Source organism: Phoenix dactylifera, chromosome 5 (genome assembly GCF_009389715.1).
Source record: "Phoenix dactylifera cultivar Barhee BC4 chromosome 5, palm_55x_up_171113_PBpolish2nd_filt_p, whole genome shotgun sequence".
In the NCBI taxonomy this organism is placed as follows: Eukaryota; Viridiplantae; Streptophyta; class Magnoliopsida; order Arecales; family Arecaceae; genus Phoenix; species Phoenix dactylifera.
The window spans coordinates 2,186,295-2,206,827 of NC_052396.1; the positions used below are offsets into that span (position 1 = coordinate 2,186,295).

General features: G+C 41.8%; 2 protein-coding genes across 7 annotated transcripts; both read right to left on the reverse strand.

Moving 5' to 3' along the window:
- Positions 1–3,063: 3,063 nt before the first annotated feature.
- Positions 3,064–9,316, reverse strand: LOC103703983 (ubiquitin-fold modifier-conjugating enzyme 1-like). Of its 5 annotated transcripts, none has more exons than XM_039126477.1 (5): positions 7,531–9,316; positions 7,349–7,410; positions 6,778–6,865; positions 4,086–4,157; positions 3,064–3,883 (listed from the first exon to the last, which is right to left on the reverse strand). In XM_039126477.1, exons 1-5 carry the CDS (start codon positions 7,861–7,863, stop codon positions 3,656–3,658), a joined length of 783 nt encoding a protein of 260 aa, XP_038982405.1. In that variant the 5' UTR covers positions 7,864–9,316; the 3' UTR covers positions 3,064–3,655. The 5 variants fall into 5 exon arrangements, 2 of the variants coding, with proteins under 2 accessions (XP_038982405.1, XP_008785311.1); XR_001879233.3 differs by having other exon boundaries at positions 3,586–3,858; positions 6,736–6,865; positions 7,531–9,144; XM_008787089.4 differs by having other exon boundaries at positions 3,064–5,245; positions 6,736–6,865; positions 7,531–9,144.
- A 169-nt stretch (positions 9,317–9,485) lies between these two features.
- LOC103703985 (probable beta-1,4-xylosyltransferase IRX9H) lies at positions 9,486–19,596 on the reverse strand. 2 transcript variants are annotated; one of them, XR_005511909.1, is made up of 5 exons: positions 17,033–19,589; positions 15,495–15,744; positions 12,491–12,680; positions 11,303–12,018; positions 9,486–9,725 (listed from the first exon to the last, which is right to left on the reverse strand). XR_005511909.1 is itself a non-coding variant. In XM_039126476.1 (3 exons), exons 1-3 carry the CDS (start codon positions 17,794–17,796, stop codon positions 12,510–12,512), a joined length of 1,185 nt encoding a protein of 394 aa, XP_038982404.1. In that variant the 5' UTR covers positions 17,797–19,596; the 3' UTR covers positions 11,702–12,509. The 2 variants fall into 2 exon arrangements, 1 of the variants encoding a protein (XP_038982404.1); XM_039126476.1 differs by lacking the exon at positions 9,486–9,725 and having other exon boundaries at positions 11,702–12,680; positions 17,033–19,596.
- Positions 19,597–20,533: the final 937 nt, after the last annotated feature.

A 20,533-nucleotide genomic window follows, 5' to 3' on the forward strand; every position in this document is an offset into this window, starting at 1 on the left:
ACATGAAACCTGGATTCACATCTGAAGTACCTACGAGCACTCGTTCATTGAACATTTCTTACTTGTGTTGTCCGTCTCTAGTTTCTCATTACAAGGTGTCAATATGGCACGCTATAAGCTTTATCTTTCCTTTGATAAATGAGGTGGGTTGGTGGCACGCTGTAAGTTTTGAAAATTTGGGTGGGACCCATTCTTTTTTCTGAAAAGAAAAAAAAGAAACAAATGTTTCGTATTATTTCAAAAATCTATTAAAAAAAAAGGTTCAAGTTGGCTAAACACACGCGTATAATGAAATTTTTTACTTTTTTAAATAACTTGTAAATCTTCAGTGCTATGTTTGGATAGAAAAAAATGTAGGGGAACAACCCCCTATTCCTTCTTTATCCGGCCAAACGGTCTTTCTAGCTCATGAAATAGGGTTATTTTGTCATTATGATGATGGTCGAAGGGACATCCCTCCGACTTACTCCATAAGTCAATTCTATAAAGAAGGATGAAATGAACTCCCTCCCATCCATGGTATAATTAAATCACCATATTATCCCTCCACTTTTCTATTTACTAGATTACCCAAGAAAGAGAGAAGACAATTTTATCTTTACGAGACAGGAGACGGACCTCGTCCGTTGGCAATCGTGCGCCCCCACTCGGAGCAGGACGACGTTGGAGATGGAGATACTCGCAGACGATGGACCTCGTCCGTTGGTGATCGTGCGTCCCCATTCGGAGCGAAGCGATGTTGGAGATGGAGATACACGTAGGTCGTCTTTTGCATTCTCCAACATGGAAATAGATAAAATATTGAAATTATTTAAAGCCAAAGTGGCGTCCCATACCTTTTGGAGATATTCTGATGGCTCCTGAGCTTCGAAGTCCCTCAGGACTTGACTCAGCACCGGCCTTCTGGGGGAGGCATTCTGAGGACTTACACCCATGAAGAGGGAGTACATGCTGGTCTCTTACTTGCTGCAGGCCTTGAACGGCCGCAGTGAACACTTGGATTTGTTGCACCAACATGTCTAACTGTTCAAAGTGGATCCGCGGAGCTTGATCTGCCAGAGGCATCGTGATACGCCCTCTGAACCCACCAGACCGCAACGGGTTCGAAGACCCAACCTCCGCTACCTGATGGCGTTGGACCAGGACTCTAACACACGGTCCACCACGATGGAGTCCCAGGCACGCAGAGAAGGAGTCTGTTGCAAGGGAGCTGAGTCTTCGTCGAAGATTCTGTTGCGAAGACAGGGGGAGCGGGAAAGCATGCAGAACGGGGAGGAAGAAGAAAGTAACCACGTCGAGGAAAGCATTCGATTTAGATGGAAGACGTGAGAGGGAAAGGAACTCGAGTGCCGACGTGACAGCTTTTTATTTCGCTTGTCAGTTGTCAAGGGATCCATAAATGAGAGAACGAACGAAGGGAAAGGCAGCATGAGAATAGAAGTGGTGTTTGGGTTAACTCTCGCCCGAAGAAGAGTCCTACGTACATGGATTTTCTCTCACCCAAAGAGATGTTTGAATAAAATATTTCATTCCCATCATTCTCTTCTTCTTCTTCTCCACAGCTGGGACCTACTACATCGACGATGGATTCTAGATCGAGCGGCCAGAACTTGGTGCATGATGCTGAGAGGCATCAGAGGCTCCTCTGCTCCTTAATTAGTCTCATGATCACGACTCGGTCCCTTCCTCTAGCGCCAACTGTTGCCGGAAATTAGACCCTGGGGTGACCGCGAACCAAGGAGGAGGAGCTCCGACTGGTGGTGCAGTGGCGGACAGTTGTCTCCGGTAGACCTGCAAGAAGCCAATAGTCGGGGGTTCTGGCGCAGGCCCTTTGATGCTTAAGTCAGAGGGGGGTTTGTAGGTGAGTTTATGGAGCAGTCAAGCAGTATTTTTGTAGAGGGAGAGAAGTTGAGAGAGAGGGGTAATGGAGAAAAGTAATGGCCGAGGCGGAAGAAGAGATCGAGAGAGAGATCCCCCCGCCTCGCCAGCGTTCCCCCCTCTTTATAGGAGGGGGTGTGGCGGTTACTCACCCTTGATTGCGATTGCGCATATCTCGGATTAAATAAGTTAACTTAGATCGCACGGCGTTCAAATTAGCTGGCAATCGATTGAGATGGTAGAAATTCAAATTTTGACAGTTGTGGAAGATTTGGTGCTCCCTTCTTTATGTGGGCGTTCCGTGCTCAACCTTCGGAGCTTGGTTTTCTGCGTTCGGCCTTCTGCGCTCGGTTTTCTGAGCTCGGCCTTCGGAGCTCATGCCTTCTAATGTTAGCCTTCTGAGCTCGTGCCTTCTAAGCTCGGCCTTCTGAAGTCAGGCTTGCTGTCGGATTCAGATGCTTTAATTGTATTTATGGGGTGGTCTATTTTTCCCCCCAATACACTCCATGCTCTCCCCTTGTCTCCTCTTAATCTTCCAATCAATTACTAAAAATCTTTATCCCTTGGAATAAGCCTATCCCTTCTACAGTATCCAAATAATTCTTTCTTGTTCCCTCTAAATTTGTTCCGCTATCAAATGCAGCAGTTTTTAACAGCCAATGTCTATTGCTTACAAAAAAAATGAAGATAAAAGCAAAGAGAAACATAAAAACAACAACAATACCCAGGAGTCTGTTTTGCTTTTGTTCTTCATTTGCTGTAGAGCTAGACTATGTGATTGACATTGAATTGGACACAAAATAGTGGGACTGCATTTTAGGGTTTGGCATCCATTATAATAAAAGTGGTACCATATTTTAGAGTCAAGAAAATTCTGAAATTTCAGCTTTCAATTTGCATGTGCCCTTCTGCATCTCCATCTTCTCTCGTCCACACATATTTGAACTAGCAGGTTTTTGTACCAAAAACTAGCAGCTTCAGCATCTCCCCCATCAAGCAGTTGCCCAAACTTGTGAGCAACACAAAAGTCCAATGCAGCTTTTTATTTGTCTACATTTAACAACATAGTAGACTTTTCCAACTTATTTTGGCTATCATGTTGCTTCCACGATGACAAGTTTTGGTTTCTGATAGCAAAAAGCTAGAGATCCAATCACTGTGCGAGCATGAGTTATAACAAAGTTAGAAAATTTTCTTTTAAAGTATTTATAACTGATATGAATTTAATAACAAATAGGCATGCCTAAGTCACAAGACTTGGCATAAAATCCCGGCTCCACCACTTCATTCACCATCTTGACCTTAAAGGGTCTGATTGGCTGCATAGAAGTGCATCAACGGGAAAAAGCAACTTATTTTCCATAAAATGATAAAATATGGAGGCCTAAAAGCAAGAAGCACGAAGATACGGGAGGCCACAAGAAACCATGACAGCGATGTTCGAGCCATTTGCCTGCTGATTTACTTGAAATTACCATACAGTACATGTTCTTGAGATGATTTTTCCGAGGTCACTTGTTAGAGCTAACATGGCTCATATGCCACAAACGAAAAGCATGAGATACCAATGCAGTCGTCATGGTGAAGGTACCCCCTCTCCACGAAGGGATCGATGGCTGTTCTTGTAATTTGTGCCTTCTTGGTCGTCCTCTGTTATCTGTCGTCTATCATCTATCATCAGGATGCATCTCTGAAAATTCCAAAATCTTAACCAAAATTATAACATCTAGAATCTATCATGAATCCGACAGCAGCATGATGCTTTGCTTATACAAGATCAGTACATCTCAACTGCTAACTCATTGTTCTTCATGCTTCTGCGGCCTCGCAGTTTCAATCCTAGCACTCTAGTGCCACTGCTACGCTCTGAGCACTTACAAGCTTTATCGCTCGTTTCACCCTTGAATGGCTCGGTGCATCTCCATCTAAATGTTTCAGGGGGTGCAGATCCAGGTGTCCTGCAGATCTTGGGAGTAACATCTGCACGAGTCTGAGCTTTTATAAACTGTCACATACTAGAGGACATAAGATAATCTAAAAGGCATTATAATACAAGATCCTTAAATGTACCAGACATATAAATTATAGTGGAGAGCATGAGCATACTTCTTCCAATTTTAACCGCAGCAAAATAGGGGATAAACATTTGTTTTACACGAGACGCCAAGGGATTAGGGTTGCAAATTTTGTGCGAAACAAAGATTCACCTTTGCACAAGTCCACCGTTGCTCACCCACCACACAGATCTCAAAGTGCTCCAAACTCCATAATTCATCCACCTACACAAATCCAACCTTGATGCTTTGAGATGGGCCCCGCTAAGTATATTGAAAATATCAAGCCAACCAATATGAAGCCACATTATGTTGATTTACTATTACTCGAGAGCATACAACTTACACAAAGTCTACATGATTTATATTTAACAAGTATGGTAAGACTAGTTCGATTAGTCATACAAGATGGTAGGTTTGTCAATAAGATTGGTTCTATTAGATGTAGAACCTAATTCTTGTAAACTACTGGCACCAAAAAGAAATGCAAAATTTTAGGTGCTACAAACCATAAAAAATGAGTTTAGATGCACTTGCTTCCAGACTCCATTTTAACATTGCATAAATGAAATTGGAGATGGTGGAAATTCAGGGCAATAAAATAAGAACGATAAGAAAATCTAAAAGAGGGATTTTTCCATTAAATGGTTGCAACTACCCACAAGCTATAGGTTTTTAAGTGCTTGGACCTAAATATATGAAGTTGTAAACAGAGAACTTCCGTGGTTCATTGGAAAACTATAACGCACTTAGCACGGTGATCATCTAAAAATGAGCAAAAAATATTAAAAACAACTAAAAAACACAGCATGCTGTTACTTTTCTTCTGTTAGCAGCTGTTAAATAAACAAAAGAAAATAACTTACCCAACTGACTGCATAACCCACGATAAGGTTGTCATATCCTCAGTTCAAGATTGCCAAATCCTTTCTGGAAATCGGTATTCTTGACCGCGGAATATCAAACCATTATTCCAAGCATACCCTCGAACTAATAGAACAAGAAATCTACAAGGAGACCATCATACCAACAAAACAAATAACAGCAAAATTTGTACTTCCACACTACCTACCATGCACTGTTCTAAACTTGTAGATCTACTACTACTAAGATTATGGAAAAAAAACATGTAATTCTAAAAGAGATGACATAGTTCCACTTATATATATTCATCTTTACCTCCTCATCTCCACACATTCCAGAAACAAAAAAAGAACCAACTTGACACTCATGTGAGAAAGTGGAATAGGATCAATTGATCAAAGACCTTGGTGGCATTACCTTCATCTGGGACTAAGCAGTATTGGAGATGCCTAGATCAAGAAAAGCAACAAAAGAGCAGAATCTAAGTTGAAACTTACATGGCCGCATCATTTTATTTACAAATCTGGTCTAGGATAAACAATCAGAATTGCAAGTTTCATATCTAACCCAGATTAAGCCAAGACAAAATTACCATTCTCCTCCAATTATACTCCACAAAAATTATAGGGTTCTTTCTATCTAAAATAACTTTTCAAACCGTATTAAACAAAAACAGAAATATCAAAACCTCCATCCAAGTAATATTAGGGTTGTCCTTCCTGGCTTTTTTTTAAGCTTTTCAATCTCCCTCAAAATTTTCCTTTCTTCAATGTTATATATTGTTAGAGCATCTCTGGTTCAAAACATTCACCTCTACAAGTGGAACCTTTTGGCTCCTCTACATTCCACACATTGTCTTTCCTAACCTTCACCTCCATCCACTTGGCATGAGGAATACATTATTAACATCCAACCTTGCAATTTACTTTAGCTAGTATAAGGTTTTAATTTCCATAGTTAGATTGCGTTAAATCTGCTGTACCAAAAATCAACATATTATTTATTTTTTTATAGATTGGTAATTGGTTTCCATTTACCCTATCCAAGACTATATCCGATAAAAAAAATCCCTAAGCACATTTTGGCTAAGAAGAATGGGATTTAATATACACATACAATCAAGGAAGGTGCCAGGCTGCAACCACATGGGATCTACTCGTAAATTCCTAATTTAGGTGTTTTCTTATTATCCAATTGATCATCCAATTCCTTAGTGTTCTTTATCCCCTTATATTTAATCATTACCATAGTTATTCACAATATGGAAGTTCCCCAGTGATTTGTATTATGGGACTCAGAAATCTAGTCTGATAGTGGGAAAGGTTTGGGCTGCCCATGGTCATCCTAAACTTCACTTGAAACCACAATGTATTCATAAATTAAATGATAAACTATGAGATATTATAACATCATATACTTTATGTGCTGAAAAGATATGACAGTCACGGCTCTATCTCTAAGAAAAAGAAAGGAATAGAAAGACAGTTATTTTGTGATTCAGATTTACTGTAAGCTTCTATAGTCTACAAGGAAATGAATCCTCTCCCTCTATCTCTATCTACCCAACCCCCCCTTCAAACAAAAACAAAAACAAAAAAAAAACCCACCTCAATACACATGCTTTTGCCCCCAATGATGTGTATATCTCTGATTCAAGTTTAAACATTCTGTATATTGACATTGGATAAACAAATATTTGACTATTCAAATTAAATTTCGGCAGGACATAAGACAGAAAGGATGGCTACATCAGTTAAACATTTATAGAACAATTCTGTTTGAAAAGGGAGGGCACAGAATAATCAATATAACAATCTCAACTCATGATATATATTATGCAGTACTTGTCAATTAACTCATAATATATATATCAGCTAATGCGTCGAGTTACTATTTTTCCCTGGTAGAAGTTTATTATCACCAAAACCAAGAAGCATACTTAATATTCGGTAGATGATGCCTCGTCGTCTTTGTGCCTCACCATGCCAGAGTCCACCAGAATGGGCACCTCAGCTGCAAGCCATGGTGCGAGGCCCAAGCAAAGGGCATGTGCAATTCCAAACCTGGGACTGCCACACAGATGAAAGCAATCAGGAGATAAACAAATAAGTAATGGCATCCAATCATCTAGTTAAAAAGAAGGGACTTTCTTTAAGGGGGAAAAAAGGAGCAACTTTCAAGCATTCCCACTTCAAGATCCTTCCAGGTCCCAATCGCAATAATATCGCAAGTACTGAAGGTAGCACTATTTTTTCCGAAGAAAAAGGAGATAAAACGAAATTCCAAATATTCCTAATTCACTGTCGTCCTTTAAAAGAGAAAAAAGAAATCCAATCATGCATGCCCGATGCTGCTTGAACAACTTCACCAATGCACCAAAAAAAAAAAAAAACAACTTCACCGATAGTGAACAAATACAGAATGAACTGAGGGGGGAAAGAGAGAGTGGGGTCAAGAATCCAGATTGTTCTTTCTTCCTTTCTTTCTTTTTGAGGAAAGAAAAAGAAGAAACAAAAAATGAAAATGAAAATAAAAATAAAAATGTTTATTACCAGTTCTTGGCCCAGAGGGGTTTGAAGTGGACGGTGAGGCAGATCTTCCCTCCCCTGTACATCTGAGAGTCAAGAGCAATGGGATAAGGTTAGAAAGGGATAAGATGTCAATCGATGAATCAATGAGTCTGACACCATGCGTGCTGCGTCTAGCATAGAATCAAATAGATGTGGTGCCATACCTTGTGGGTCTTGCCGTCGATCTGGGGAAGCTCGATCTCCGGGGCGGTGGCGGGATAGGTGACGGGGATGTCGAACTGGAGGGTGAACTCGTAGCGGCGGAGGTTGTGAACGTACCAGCAGGAGCCCTCCCAGCGGGTGCCCTCCGGGTTGGCGGCGGCGATGCGGAACCAGTCGTTGTCTCCGGCCTTGTTCATGCTCGTGTACGCGATCAGCGCCCGGTACTCCTCCTTCAGCCGCTGCGTCCACGCCGCCCCATCCCGCGGCCCCGCCCGCGTCGACAGCAGCGGGATCTGCGTCAAAGCCGACTGCGTGCTCGGGTCCCAACCTTCCATTCCGTGATCTTGATCTCGGTCGATCAATTGATTTCCTTCTCCGATGATTCCACTCTCCTCTCTTCCTGCCTCTCTCTCTCTCTCTCTCTCTCTCTCTCTCTGTCTCTCAGCGGCTGGACGGGTGCCGGACTGCCTGCCGCCTTATTACGAAGCGAAGCGGCGACACGGAGGGAGGCACGAATCCCGAATCCGTGGTGCCCTTTTTTATGTTTTAGACACCGTCCTTTCCCTTGGAGCATAAAACTCCCTGCGAGCCCCGGATAACGATAATTTACAAAAGCGTCCCTCCAGTTCTGGCAGGTTCTCATATGAGAATGCTTTCCAGGATGATTTGCGCTTTGCTTTCACCCTAAGACCGGACCAGACCAGACTGCAGAGAGTGCTTTCCTAGAAGATCTGCCCTTCGCTCTCACCATGATACTAGGCTGCAGCGATTTGTTGATGTCCACTTGAGCACAAGCCCAAGAATAGCCTTCCTTCACCATGATACTAGGCTGCAGCGATTTGTTGATGTCCACTTGAGCACAAGCCCAAGAATAGCCTTCCTTCACCATGATACTAGGCTGCAGCGATTTGTTGATGTCCACTTGAGCACAAGCCCAAAAATAGCCTTCCTTCACCATGATACTAGGCTGCAGCGATTTGTTGATGTCCACTTGAACACAAGCCCAAGAATAGCCTTCCTTCACCATGATACTAGGCTGCAGCGATTTGTAGATGTCCACTTGAACACAAGCCCAAGAATAGCCTTCCTTCACCATGATACTAGGCTGCAGCGATTTGTTGATGTCCACTTGAACACAAGCCCAAGAATAGCCTTCCTTCACCATGATACTAGGCTGCAGCGATTTGTTGATGTCCACTTGAACACAAGCCCAACCATATCCTTCCTTCACCATGATACTAGGCTGCAGCGATTTGTTGATGTCCACTTGAACACAAGCCCAACCATATCCTTCCTTCACCATGATACTAGGCTGCAGGAGTCCCCTGCCGACAAAGCAATGCGATGAATCTTTTATTTCCATCGCAATACTCGACCACCAGGTTCGGCAACCTCAACCACAAAGCAGAGTGCGTAGCGGCATTGTGTCCCCAACTTTAGCGGCAACCTCCATCGTCCAAAAGGCCTCATTTATTTCCTCACCCGAGAGCGCCGCCACTTTGGTGAAGAACTTCTCTTGGAGCAGAGAAATCTCGCTCTCCGTCACCTTTTGAATTTCCCATCGATGCCCCCTCCTGCCTTCGCACCATGCTCGCCCAAGTTGTCCCCTGTTCTAGGGCATCGGCCCCAGGTCCATCATGGCGCTCCCGGATTCTCCTAAGCAACCTCCCTATCCAGATTACAGAACCTCCATGTCCTCCCCCTGGATTCCAAGCCCGGAAGGCCATCGCCGACCACAATCTTGGACTTGGAGGCACACACCGCTCTCCGCCATCCAGGATGCTCTGCCATAATTGTTTTAAAACGGTAATGAGAAACCGACACTGGGAATGCAGCGTACTGCCTTAGTTGCCGGGAATCACGCGAGCAGCAAAGGTCTGTTCGCATTTGCAGTCACCAAGTACACGAGCGGCCGGTGAGAAACGAAATGCATTGTAATTTTTTTTTTTTTTTTTAAAAAAAACTCTGGTTTCCGTTCCCACGATCCGGAAATACTACTCCAAAAAAGGAGTTCTGCATGCAAGTCTTCCGCAGAACCCTCCTTTGTCTGTGTTGTCAGCAAAATTCTGATCAAACCTTCTAGTCTGTTAGACATGACCTCCCGTAAGCCATCAGCAGAGATGTCTCTCGTTGTGGTAGGTGTCACAACTTGGTCACCCTTCCCATCCGGTACCAACCCCTTTTGATAAAATCAACACTACATTCGTATACACATAAAAGGGCTAGTAAGTTGCCTCACCCCAACTCAACATTCAGGGCTCGTTTGGTTCGCGGAAAGCATTTTTCTTCCTAGGAATATGATTCCTGCAAAACAAATTCCTAGAAAGAGGATGCCTAGAAAAGTACTTTTGGCATGTTTGGTTAACCATGAAAAAGTGACAAATTTCCAAGATGCTTATGTTTGGTTGGCCATCCACTTTCCTAGGAAAGTTATATATAATTCTATTATGCCCTTAATAAAAATTAGGTTTTTAATGGCTCTTTAATGCTTCTTTAATGCTGAAGGTACTTTTTGGGAAAAAGTAAAAATGGAGCGGCCGCCTCATGAGAAAGTAACTTTCCCATGTTTCTCATGGAAAAGACTTTCCCATGAAATATGGGAATCACATTCCCATGGGAATACAACTTTCCCTTCTCTCTCCTTTGAAAACTCCAACCAAATAAGAGGCATTTCATTACTTTCCCGTTGACTACACTTTTTCCCCTTCTTTTCTCGCGAACCAAACGGGCCCTCAGATCCATTACAAAACATATTCTCTACAATAAAATTTTAAAAAATATGCAAACTAAAAATATATGTCCACCACATTCATTAGTCCGTTATGCAAATATTAGTTATACTTATATATGCATCCATCGTACTATCAATTAGAAGCATATATTATCAAAATATAGTTTAATACAAAAATCATCCTAAAAGAATTCTTGCATCTTACTTATCTTAATCATTACGATATTTTGTGCATAACCCTTGTACACCCGCCTTCATGTTTATAGATATTTTGTGTGCGTGCATATATATATATATATAGAATATTGTAATGAGTGCAAAACCAATAGATCCCTGCTCGACGTCGACCTAATCTGCCTATTTTTTCTTCTTCACTGGGACAATATTGGCGATCCATTCCACGTATTTTTCTTCGCGGATTCAGTCTCCCGCATTGAATTTCAACTTACAGAACCAAATTAATATAAAAACATTATCCGAGATAATTGACAACCCAAAATCTTCTACTGGTCCACTAAAGGGTTCACCATCACGTAGTAACTTAGAATTACCCATCGCTCCCTTCCACCGAAACTTTTTTGAATCAACTACAAAAAGAAGACACCAAGATAGAGAGAAAAAAAGAAGAAGAGAGAGAAATAAGGAGAGATAGAAACTAGAGAGAGGAGAGAGAGAACAAGGGAAGAAGAAGAGAGAACCGTAAGTCTCTCTCTCTCTCCCCTCCTTGAAGCAGAGGAAGGCCACCTCAAGCGGCAACGTCGCTGGTGAATGGCAACCCCCAAGTGGCCCTCTCTCTCCCCTCCTTCTGAAAGTAGAGGACGGCCGCCTCAAGCGGCAGCGTCGCTGGTGAATGGCAACCCCCCAGTGGCCGGCGACCCCCAATGGCGGCGGCGATGATCAACCGGATGGAAAGAAGAAGAGAAAGGAAAAAGAGACAGAGGAGACCATGTCCAAAGAGATCCAGCCATTAACTGGCTCAAAACCGGCTGGCAATGGCAGCCATAGAACCATGGAGGAGAGGGAAAAGAGTTTAGGGGCCATACCTCATCTTCGATATCGGATCGATGGTTTCTCGCCGAGAATGCTCGACGGAATCCAAGCGAGGACTCAAGGGATTTTACCGCAATTGATCATGGATTTAGTGCAATGCCCATAAGAAAGAGGAGAGGCTTTTTTATAGATCGAATCCTAGGGCTTTGTCGGAGGTCGGCGTGCCCTTAGACTCCTCTTCCTCGCTGGAATGGGGAAAGAAAGATGACCCCATCAGGAGTCTTTCTCCCTCGGTCCCCCGTGCCATGCACGTGGTCAGCCTAAAGGGCGGCCCAGCTCAATCCAGGCCGGTCCAGACCCAAATAAAATAATAATAATAAAAAAGTCTCACACAAGCTATCAAAAAGGAAGAACGGCCACATTGCCGATTCTACAGCCGAGTGCTATCAAAATTGACGCTGTGAACAACTTCTTACATTGAGAACACTTTGGCACACTTTTAGTAGTAAAAGAGCTTCTAAACAAACCTAAAAAAAAAAAAAGGCTCCTCTCTAGTGAATGGATACAAGGAATGTGTACGTCTTCCACAGAATATGGACCGGTATCACGGTAAGATGGTTCTCTTCCCCTGAAAGAATATTGAATATTTGCATTAAGGCATGTCTGACGGCGGTGAGCATGACCAAGCACTCAAGTAGGTGCTTTGTCTTGATAAGCCAACCAGCATTGGAGGGCCCGCTACCGCGATGGTTGTATGGCTGGACTTTTGCTGAACACAATAAACAGAAAAAGTTCAGTAGATGGGTTACATATAGGCAAGTAAGAAGAGAATGAATCAAATTAAAGCAGTAAGCAACCAGACAAGCAAAAACAATTTTAAAAAATGACCAACCTCATATCAATAACGATGCTGTTTCTGGTAACAGCATATGCAAAAGAACATAAAAAAATTCAAGGAGGAAAAGAAACTCCTGAGAAGAGAAAAAATTAGGGAGCATTTTGCTCTAAGAAAAATTAGTTTTTCTGATAATCAAGGAATTCAAGTGAGTTTATGTACGCAATCATATAATTTAGGGAGCATTCTCTCTAAGAGAAGTGTTCTTTCAGATAATAAATGAACTTGAATGAGTTTAAGCATGCAATAATATCCTTCCATCAGCAGGTCCCGGTAAATGCCAAGAAAAGATCATAGAGATGGCATCATCAAATGTCACAAACTAAACCTGCCTAAGCGCAGTTACCTCGCCAAACCTAAAATTTCTATTTCAAAGGAATGACGACATCAAGATCCCTTGAGACTTGCCACCCTTCAGGATAAACAAGATTTCTAGCTGCCAAGCGAAGATGCCAATTCATGATCCTTGCGCAATTATATGGTAAGCCTTCCATTTGACTTTCATCTTCGACTATTTGTTCTATAAATGTTGTTTCCTGCAAATATTCAAATAACAAAATTAAATGTTAAATTGTTGAGAACATGGCAGGGCATGAAAGATATCAGCTGTGAACACTGAAGTCATAGGTCTGGACCATGCTAAGTCTTGGTTTAGTATCAGTACAACATGGTATATCCGGTACGGGACAGTACACACCATTATAGTGAACCATGTTTGTGACATTAATGAACATTTGGATGGTGCATGAGGCTAGCCCCAGAATAAATTCCGGCTGTTAGTGAGTTGAGGCTAATTTTCTATTGTTAAGAAGAGGCAACTGTAGTCTAATCTTGGCATATAGTTTATGCATCTAACCAGTAAGGAAGAAGTAGTAAACATTAAGGCAGACCAGGGCTGCACTCAAAAGTTTTGATTTGCTGTGCCCAAAATCTACCTACTAAGAGCCCTGCAACCAGCAGGTATTTAAATGCATTTACTTATTGAAACTATTTTTAACATACTATGTTGCTATTTTTCTTTTAATTGTAAAATGAACCTCAAAAAATTATGTGGAGCTCTTCCATGACTATTCATCCCATATTATTCACATATCTGAGTAATTGTGCTTCACTACACACGCATATAATGACACTAGGCATTGAGGATCTGATCATTAAAGGGTTTGGAATGAGAATAGGGCTTTGGAAAACTTGATGTGAATCAAGGTTCACAAATCCAATTTTTAAATTGGCAGGTTCTGGTTATGGCTTTAGGTGGTTTCGATCCAAAAAGAAAAAAGAAGAAGAAATTATGTAAAGAACACAAAAAAGGCCATATGGATCAAAAGAATGATTGACAGACATAATTTTAGAGCATGATATGTTGTTGCCCACACAGTTCTAAGCTTTTAATTATTTTTGTCCAAAACTATTTATAAAAATATAGAGTGGTTAAAAATTGATAAAGCAAACGAAAATGACAAAATCTTAACAAAGTAATACAAGTTGAATTTATATTAATATCATTTCATAGTATAGTGCATCGTGTGGTTATAATCTAACTATAATAGTGTGGTTGGATGAGGTCTCTTAGTAACATTTATATTGGCAGATCTATACCCACTAAGTCTACCGCCTAAGGTATTAGTTCAAAACATAATTATAGCATAAGATCAACCTCAAATGCTGATCACTGATATAACTACAAAGACACAAATCATGAGGATATCAAGTGTCGCATATCACGTCTTACAAACATATGAACACTGGAGTATCATTTACTACAAGTGACTATAAAAACTATCCTGTCATCAATTGGAGATCCCACTAGTTGATACACCAATATATGTTTTTTACCATTGTAGAAAAAAACATAAAAGAGCAACTTTTCTAAATTTTTGCAATATTTAGCCTCTAAATTTGTGGATTAAAAAGACAAAGAATCTTGCTTGTGTACTATTGAATTTAGGTAAATTACATTTACTGAATTTCTAAGGATGGGTCTTGATGCAACGGTAAGGTTGCTTTATTTTGACCTGAGTGTCATGGGTTTAAAGCACAGAAATAGGCTCTTCGCATGCAAGGGTAAAGTTGCATACATCTATGCCGCAGTGGCAGGAGCCTCATGCATTGGGGTGCCCCTTTTACATTTATTGAATTTCTAAAAGAGAAATATGATATCTATTTTTTCATTGTTTTCCATAGAATTTGTTCCCTCTATTTATGGTTCTCATGAAATGTAAGATACTTCACTACTAATAATCTAATTATTTGAAAAAAATTTATCTTTCCTTTATATTTCTTCATACTTTACAGCGAAATGCTTCCAGAATCTTCCGAATATACAAAATTTCAATTTAACCATGCAAAACTGCTATTTGGAGATGGACCTATCATACTGCCAACAAGTTGACCTTCTACAAGCTCATAATTAATGAACAGAACCCAAATTTGAGGCTAGTAGTCCATATATAGTAGTCTTTAATCAATACTAGTTTGGTTCAACTGAAAATGCTGAATACAATCTAAAACTAGGTTTGAGTTCACCAAAAGTATAGGTTTTACTGAAATCCCAAAGAAGAGACTCTGTGGAACTTGTTAAAACAGAGGACAAAATTATGTTGGGATGAATAGCACCAAAAGTATACGTTTTCAGCTACCATCAATTTTTTTGACACCTCAACTAATAACTTTGTCAGCTTCCACTAGAGTATTTTTAATGCTCAACTGAACGCTGGTATATAGCAGCCCTAGCATTGAGCATCTTTGAGCTCAAAATCACATAAATTAGGTATTCTAACACAAAAGAATTTTCAGTCATTCTTGTTAGACTAATAGATTGAATAAAAGGTCACCATGAAGTTTTCACTACCAACATTCTTGAATTGTATGAAAAAATGACTACAACTGAGACAGAATGCTCAGGTCGTCATCAACAGAAACAGACTCATCAACCTTACAATCTCCGCAGGTAATTAACTATTCAAAGTAAATTATGGTTTGCAGTTGAATCACATTTTGAAGGTGTATGCATAAAAACTTGTTATGATGATGGTGTCAATGTGACTACAGGACTAATGAGTAGCCAACTCATCGGAATCCAGCCTTGTCGATGAATAGAGAAAAAATAAAAGCTCTTTCAGTTGAGAATACATGTCAACAATGTCGAGGGTTATTTCTGTTTCTTGATCTAATGGACACAAATGCACCTACCTAAAATTTGTATAAGCATATATAAACGTTATGTTCCTTTTGTTTTCCATTCTTAAAGTATCTCTTCTGATTTATCATCATGAAGTCTGCAATACATAAAATTTTTATCAGCAAAAACTATGAGATTTTTTTTTAAGAAAAAAAGGCATCGGTCATACCTGAAAACCCTCCTTTACTGTGTCTAGTTGCCTGATGGCATTTGAGGTTAGACGGTGCCACCTCTTGGGATCCCACAGTATCGTGCTGTTGAATGCAAATCCTGACATAACAACATGAAATCTTTGAAGTTTCTTGCTTTTTTCATTTGTTTGCCAACCAATCACTTGACTTCCATTGCATACTGGGCCTTCCAGAATTGCCTTGTTTTTGCTTTGAGCAAGCATTGCAACGGGCCAGGTGCCAAATCTCCTTGAAACCACATATAAATCAGTTCTATAGTTGAAGGACAAGTCAATGGAAGCAGACATAGCTGCCCTTCTCATAATCGAAGCTCTCCAAATTGATACATAAAAAATACAAAGAATGAATTGTTTTTTTTTTTTTTGTTTGACTATGGACAAATCAGAATAGCCTAAAATGGATGAACAGAATAGCACATCTGAACATATAAACACTTGATTCTTATAGACTTTAAGTACACTACAAATCCTCTTAATTATGCATCGGTGTCTTCAAACCCAAATAATAGGTCATACCACATCTCTATTCTAATAATTACACATAATGTATTCCAATTTTTTCAGCAGAATTGTAGCAAGTGTACCAATACATACAGCGTTGTGTACCTCGAGATTGCATCCTAATACATTGTTATGTGGCTTTCAAGAAATAGAGGAAATGCATTACACTAATGAGGCCCTGACATGGTCTGGCACCATACCAAATTTTGTATGTCTAGAAGAAATTCCCTTCTCAAGTTTAAGCTTGGTAAAGGTAAGTCAAGCTATTAATGGGAGCCTCCTTTGTTTTATGTCCCTTGAGAAAGAAGAGTTTTAAAGTCTTAATACCCTGCATGCATACACATGCGTTGGTTTATCATCTGCAATGGCGTTAAAGTGTCTGGCTATGAATGAGAACAAGCTATAGAAATTCGAGTCTTCCAAAGCAATCTCAATCAAACTAAAAGCACATGATCTTACCGAAACACATAACCTGAATATATTGATGGATCAACCTAAACATCAGCGGACATGTACAGACTAACATCATGCTGGAATTGAGAATCAATGGCACATGGTGACAAGCTTCAATTCATAAAGTGGGTTGTGCGACAAGGTACAAAGAGGGATAATATAGGCAAGAAGCTTTGGATCAACAAACAAACATCACAGAGCACGATGAGCAAGAGAAGCTTTGGATTGAGCTCCATGTATATATATTAAATTGTGCATAATCTCATTTCTCATCAACATACATGGTAATTGTAGAGCACCCATCGAAGCGTAAAAAGCCCACTTTGACCCAACCCCTAGAGGAGTAAGTATCGCAGGATGGTATGAATAGCCATCCCTTTCATGGCGTCTGGTTTCAGCGTCAGCACGCCTTTTAAGTTCTACAGTGTTCTAGTCATCTCGAAATGAACCGGCAAAGATGTGGAACAGAAGCATCAAAATAAGGAACGCATAAATCGGTAATTCAAATCCACTAAGCTGCAGGAGAGCGACATTTAGATATAGATCTCATGACGTAGAATCACCTGATCTCCCTCATGCGCTCGAACAGCTCGAGCGAGTAGATGTTGTCGTCGTCGGCAAAGTACACGATACCGTCGAGACGGTGCCGCTCGATGTGCTCGAGCGCTGTGTTCCGCTGGTGGACGCCTCTGTCCTTGATGTGGGTGGAGTTCTTCTTGCAGACCAGATGCCGGTACATGACCCCCGTCCTCCTGAGGAGCCGGGCGGTCTCCATGGAGGGGGCGTTCATCTCCACCACGATCCAGAGGAGGGGCGGCGGCACGAGCCTCAGCGTCTGGCCCAGCCGGCTGAGGTAGCAGGCCTGGAGGGCGCGGTCGTAGGTCGGGGTCACCACGATGAGCAGCTTCCTAAGGGGTCCTGGATCGGGCTCGAGGGGGCCTTCCTCCTCCTTCCGGGCCTCGAGCTCTTCGGCGACGAGGCCCTCGGGCTGCACGATCTCGATCTCCCGGGGCCTCGACCGGACGAGGGCGGCGAGATCCCGGCGGGGGGGGCCGACGTCGTCGTGGAAGGAGAAGTCGTGGGGGCGGAGGCCGGAGTCGTCGAGCTCGGCGAAGGGGGAGAGGCCCAGCAAGAAGCCGAGGAGGAAGAAGAGGAGGAAGCGGAGGAGGGGCCGCCGCCAGGAGGAGCGGCGGCTGGTATTGCGGGGATGCCGCGGGAGGAAGGCGCCCATCATGAGGAGGCAGCGGGGAGGGGATGGCGGCAGTGGAGGGGCGGAGAGGAGGCCCGGGCGGTGGGAGGGGGGGAAGGAGCGGCGTATCGAGGCCATGGCTGGTCCAGTGGAAGCATCAAGGAAACGAACGATAGCTGGAGCTGATGGCGGAGGGCGGATATTATAAATGTTAAACAACAAGAGAGTTCGGTGAGGAGATTCCCCACCTCCTCTTTCTTTTTTGCCTTTTTATTCTTTCTTTCTTTTTGGCCTTTCAAATTCTTATTCTTGCACACCTGGGATTAGGATGACGACTATGAGTATAACTTAGATAGGAATAGGAAAGAAATCGGTTTGAAATCCTCCTCTTCTTCTACAGATCGTCTGCTGCTTGGTCTCCTCCCTCTGAAAGATGGGAGGGTGGGTTTGGCTGCTGCTAGTGGGGTTTGGGGTGGGACTTGGGAGGGCGGATCTTGGAAGGAAGGAGGGCCTGGGCGGCCCGATCTTGATGCCGGTGCGCGGTCCCGCGGATAGACGGAGGACTTCCATGTTCTGCGTTCGCCAGTCAAAATCCGCCGGCACGACTCTTGGAGTCCGGGCGGAGCTAAAGCCTCCGCTGTCCCGCGCACGTAAACGGAGTCACGACCGGTTTTGGTCTGCGAAAGTGAACTGTCGGACTCCGGACATCCGGAGAGCAGCGCGGGAGAAGAAACGGGATTACGGAGGACGAAATTACGCCGAAATTTTCTACGATCTTTTTTCTCCGAAAAAACGTGCAGTGCACGTGATAAAGGAAGCAGGCGATCTGGATGGGAGAATACAGGTTTGACTTGGAGGGAGGGAAGGAAGCAGGTCAAAATTTCTATTATTATTTTTACCAGAAAGAAAAAAAAGAAGAGACTTCTATTATTACCTCTTTTCCTTGGCAAGGGAATAACTAATATTATAACTTTTCGCATATATTATATAAGACTCCTTTTTCATGTTTCTATGCATCTTTTTTTTTTTTATCTGGAGAATTGTTAATAGAACCACTCCACCAGCTATAATGGATTTATCTATCATATTTCTTCCCATGCCTTTCTCTTACGATCTTATGAGCTATTGGTACTCCTCCATGCTGTCATCTTCAAATTTTACGTGGAACCAAGATTTCAATTCTAGAGAGGATGGTAGCGAGCATACGGAACCTGATGACGGCATCATCTGAAAGCAAGAGAGGATGTAGATTAGGAAAGGAAAGGCATGAGAAGAAATTCAATAGATATTCCATTATAATTGATGGACTCTGTAAAATTTTCTGCTTTCAATTCTTTGGGGTTTAGCTGCAAATATCCTTTCCAGTTTCGTAGTTTAGCCGTAGTCTACTACTACCGTCACACAGTGAGAAAATGTGATAAAATATTCTAGCATATTTGTGTCTGGTATTTTTTTTCTCCAGCTGGATTTCTTAGAACTTGTATTATCATGTGATGCCCAGACTAATGAAGCATCTCGTGCTCGAAAAAAACAGAACTGTAGAATACTTTATGCCCAAAAGGAAAAAGATTTTCAGAAAAGCCTCTCTGACATCACTTTCAGCTTCTGTTTTTTACTTTTTAAAAACAAAATAGAAAAATCAACATAAAAAGCATGTTTCATATTATTTTGTTAAAATTATTTTGTTGTTTCAAGGAATTTCTTGCTTCTATCATTTTCAAAAATAAAAAATTCAATTTTTTTACCACCACTACTGACATCACCTGCAATGCCATCGCCATCACTGCCGCCACCATTGCTATCGCTTCCACTATTAGCATCATCACCACCACAGTAGTCTTAATCTCCACCATCACCATATCACCGATTCCCCCATCATCAATGTTGTCTATCCCAACATGAGCCATAGTCACCAACGATGCTGCGGTTTCTATTGTTTGCTCTTTTGATGGAAAATAAGGAAAATGGGTAATTTTTCATTCTCTTTTACCATCACCTGCACTCTTCCACACTCATTTAGTTCACTATCATCATATTTATACTTTCAAAAATAATTGACTATAACAAATATATTTATATTTTTTAAAAGTAAAAAAATGAAGTATAATTTTGATATTGTTTTATTTCTGAAAATAAGAAAATTGGAAACGAAGCCACATTGCAGCTTAGGTTGTCATATGCACTGATTTTCCTACAACCTAAGAGAAATGGCAGACGAAGGGGCTTCCCATCGAGGTGGCCATATTGCAATTATTCTTCAATTTACATGGACGGTGTCACACAAGGGGAACGTCGATCACATGGCACCCCCTACCCCACTCTTGTTACTCATTCTTCCCTGGGATGCAACCACCTTTCTATCGCTCTTCTCTGGACTGCTATCACCACATACAATGACCTAAACACGTTGCATTCACACAGTCCACGATGTTTATCCCACAGATCGTAATTGCTGGGTGTTGAAATCGGGAGAACACTTCCGGGTAAAAGAAAAGGCTACAAAATTTACATTGGATTGCACTTAAACTGCAAGCGATTTCCATGCACTGAAGCTTGTTAAGAGAGACTCTTAAGACTGCATCCGACCAATGATACAACAAAGCTTCTATCGGTTTTACAAAGCGTTTGCAATCGATAGAGAAGTTCGTGCAGCACCAACTGCTACGCGCATGAGTTTGGAAGGCTGTTCGCGGCGCAATAACTGGCACCCAGAACGCTAGTAGGATCAAAAAGGCTTCACATTCACTCAACGGAAAAAAGGATCCCTCTTTTAAACGAAGGCTGACGACAATAAAACCAACGAGTACTCCAGCGACGTGCTGTCCATTGCCCAGTCACACCCCTTGAAGCAAGGTTCAGGGCTGCGAGCCTCGAC

Excerpts from the sequence above, each read along its gene's own strand:
- LOC103703983 (XM_039126477.1), bottom strand. The coding sequence starts at position 7,863 with ATGGAAGGTTGGGACCCGAGCACGCAGTCGGCTTTGACGCAGATCCCG. Across the intron at positions 7,411-7,530 it reads TCGACGGCAAGACCCACAAG|ATGTACAGGGGAGGGAAGAT; the intron begins GTATGGCACCAC and ends CTTGACTCTCAG. Across the intron at positions 6,866-7,348 it reads CCCCTCTGGGCCAAGAACTG|TCCCAGGTTTGGAATTGCAC; the intron begins GTAATAAACATT and ends TCTGTGTGGCAG.
- LOC103703985 (XM_039126476.1), bottom strand. The coding sequence starts at position 17,796 with ATGGCCTCGATACGCCGCTCCTTCCCCCCCTCCCACCGCCCGGGCCTC. Across the intron at positions 15,745-17,032 it reads GAGCGCATGAGGGAGATCAG|GAGATTTGGCACCTGGCCCG; the intron begins GTGATTCTACGT and ends TGTGGTTTCAAG. Across the intron at positions 12,681-15,494 it reads CAGTAAAGGAGGGTTTTCAG|GAAACAACATTTATAGAACA; the intron begins GTATGACCGATG and ends GAATATTTGCAG.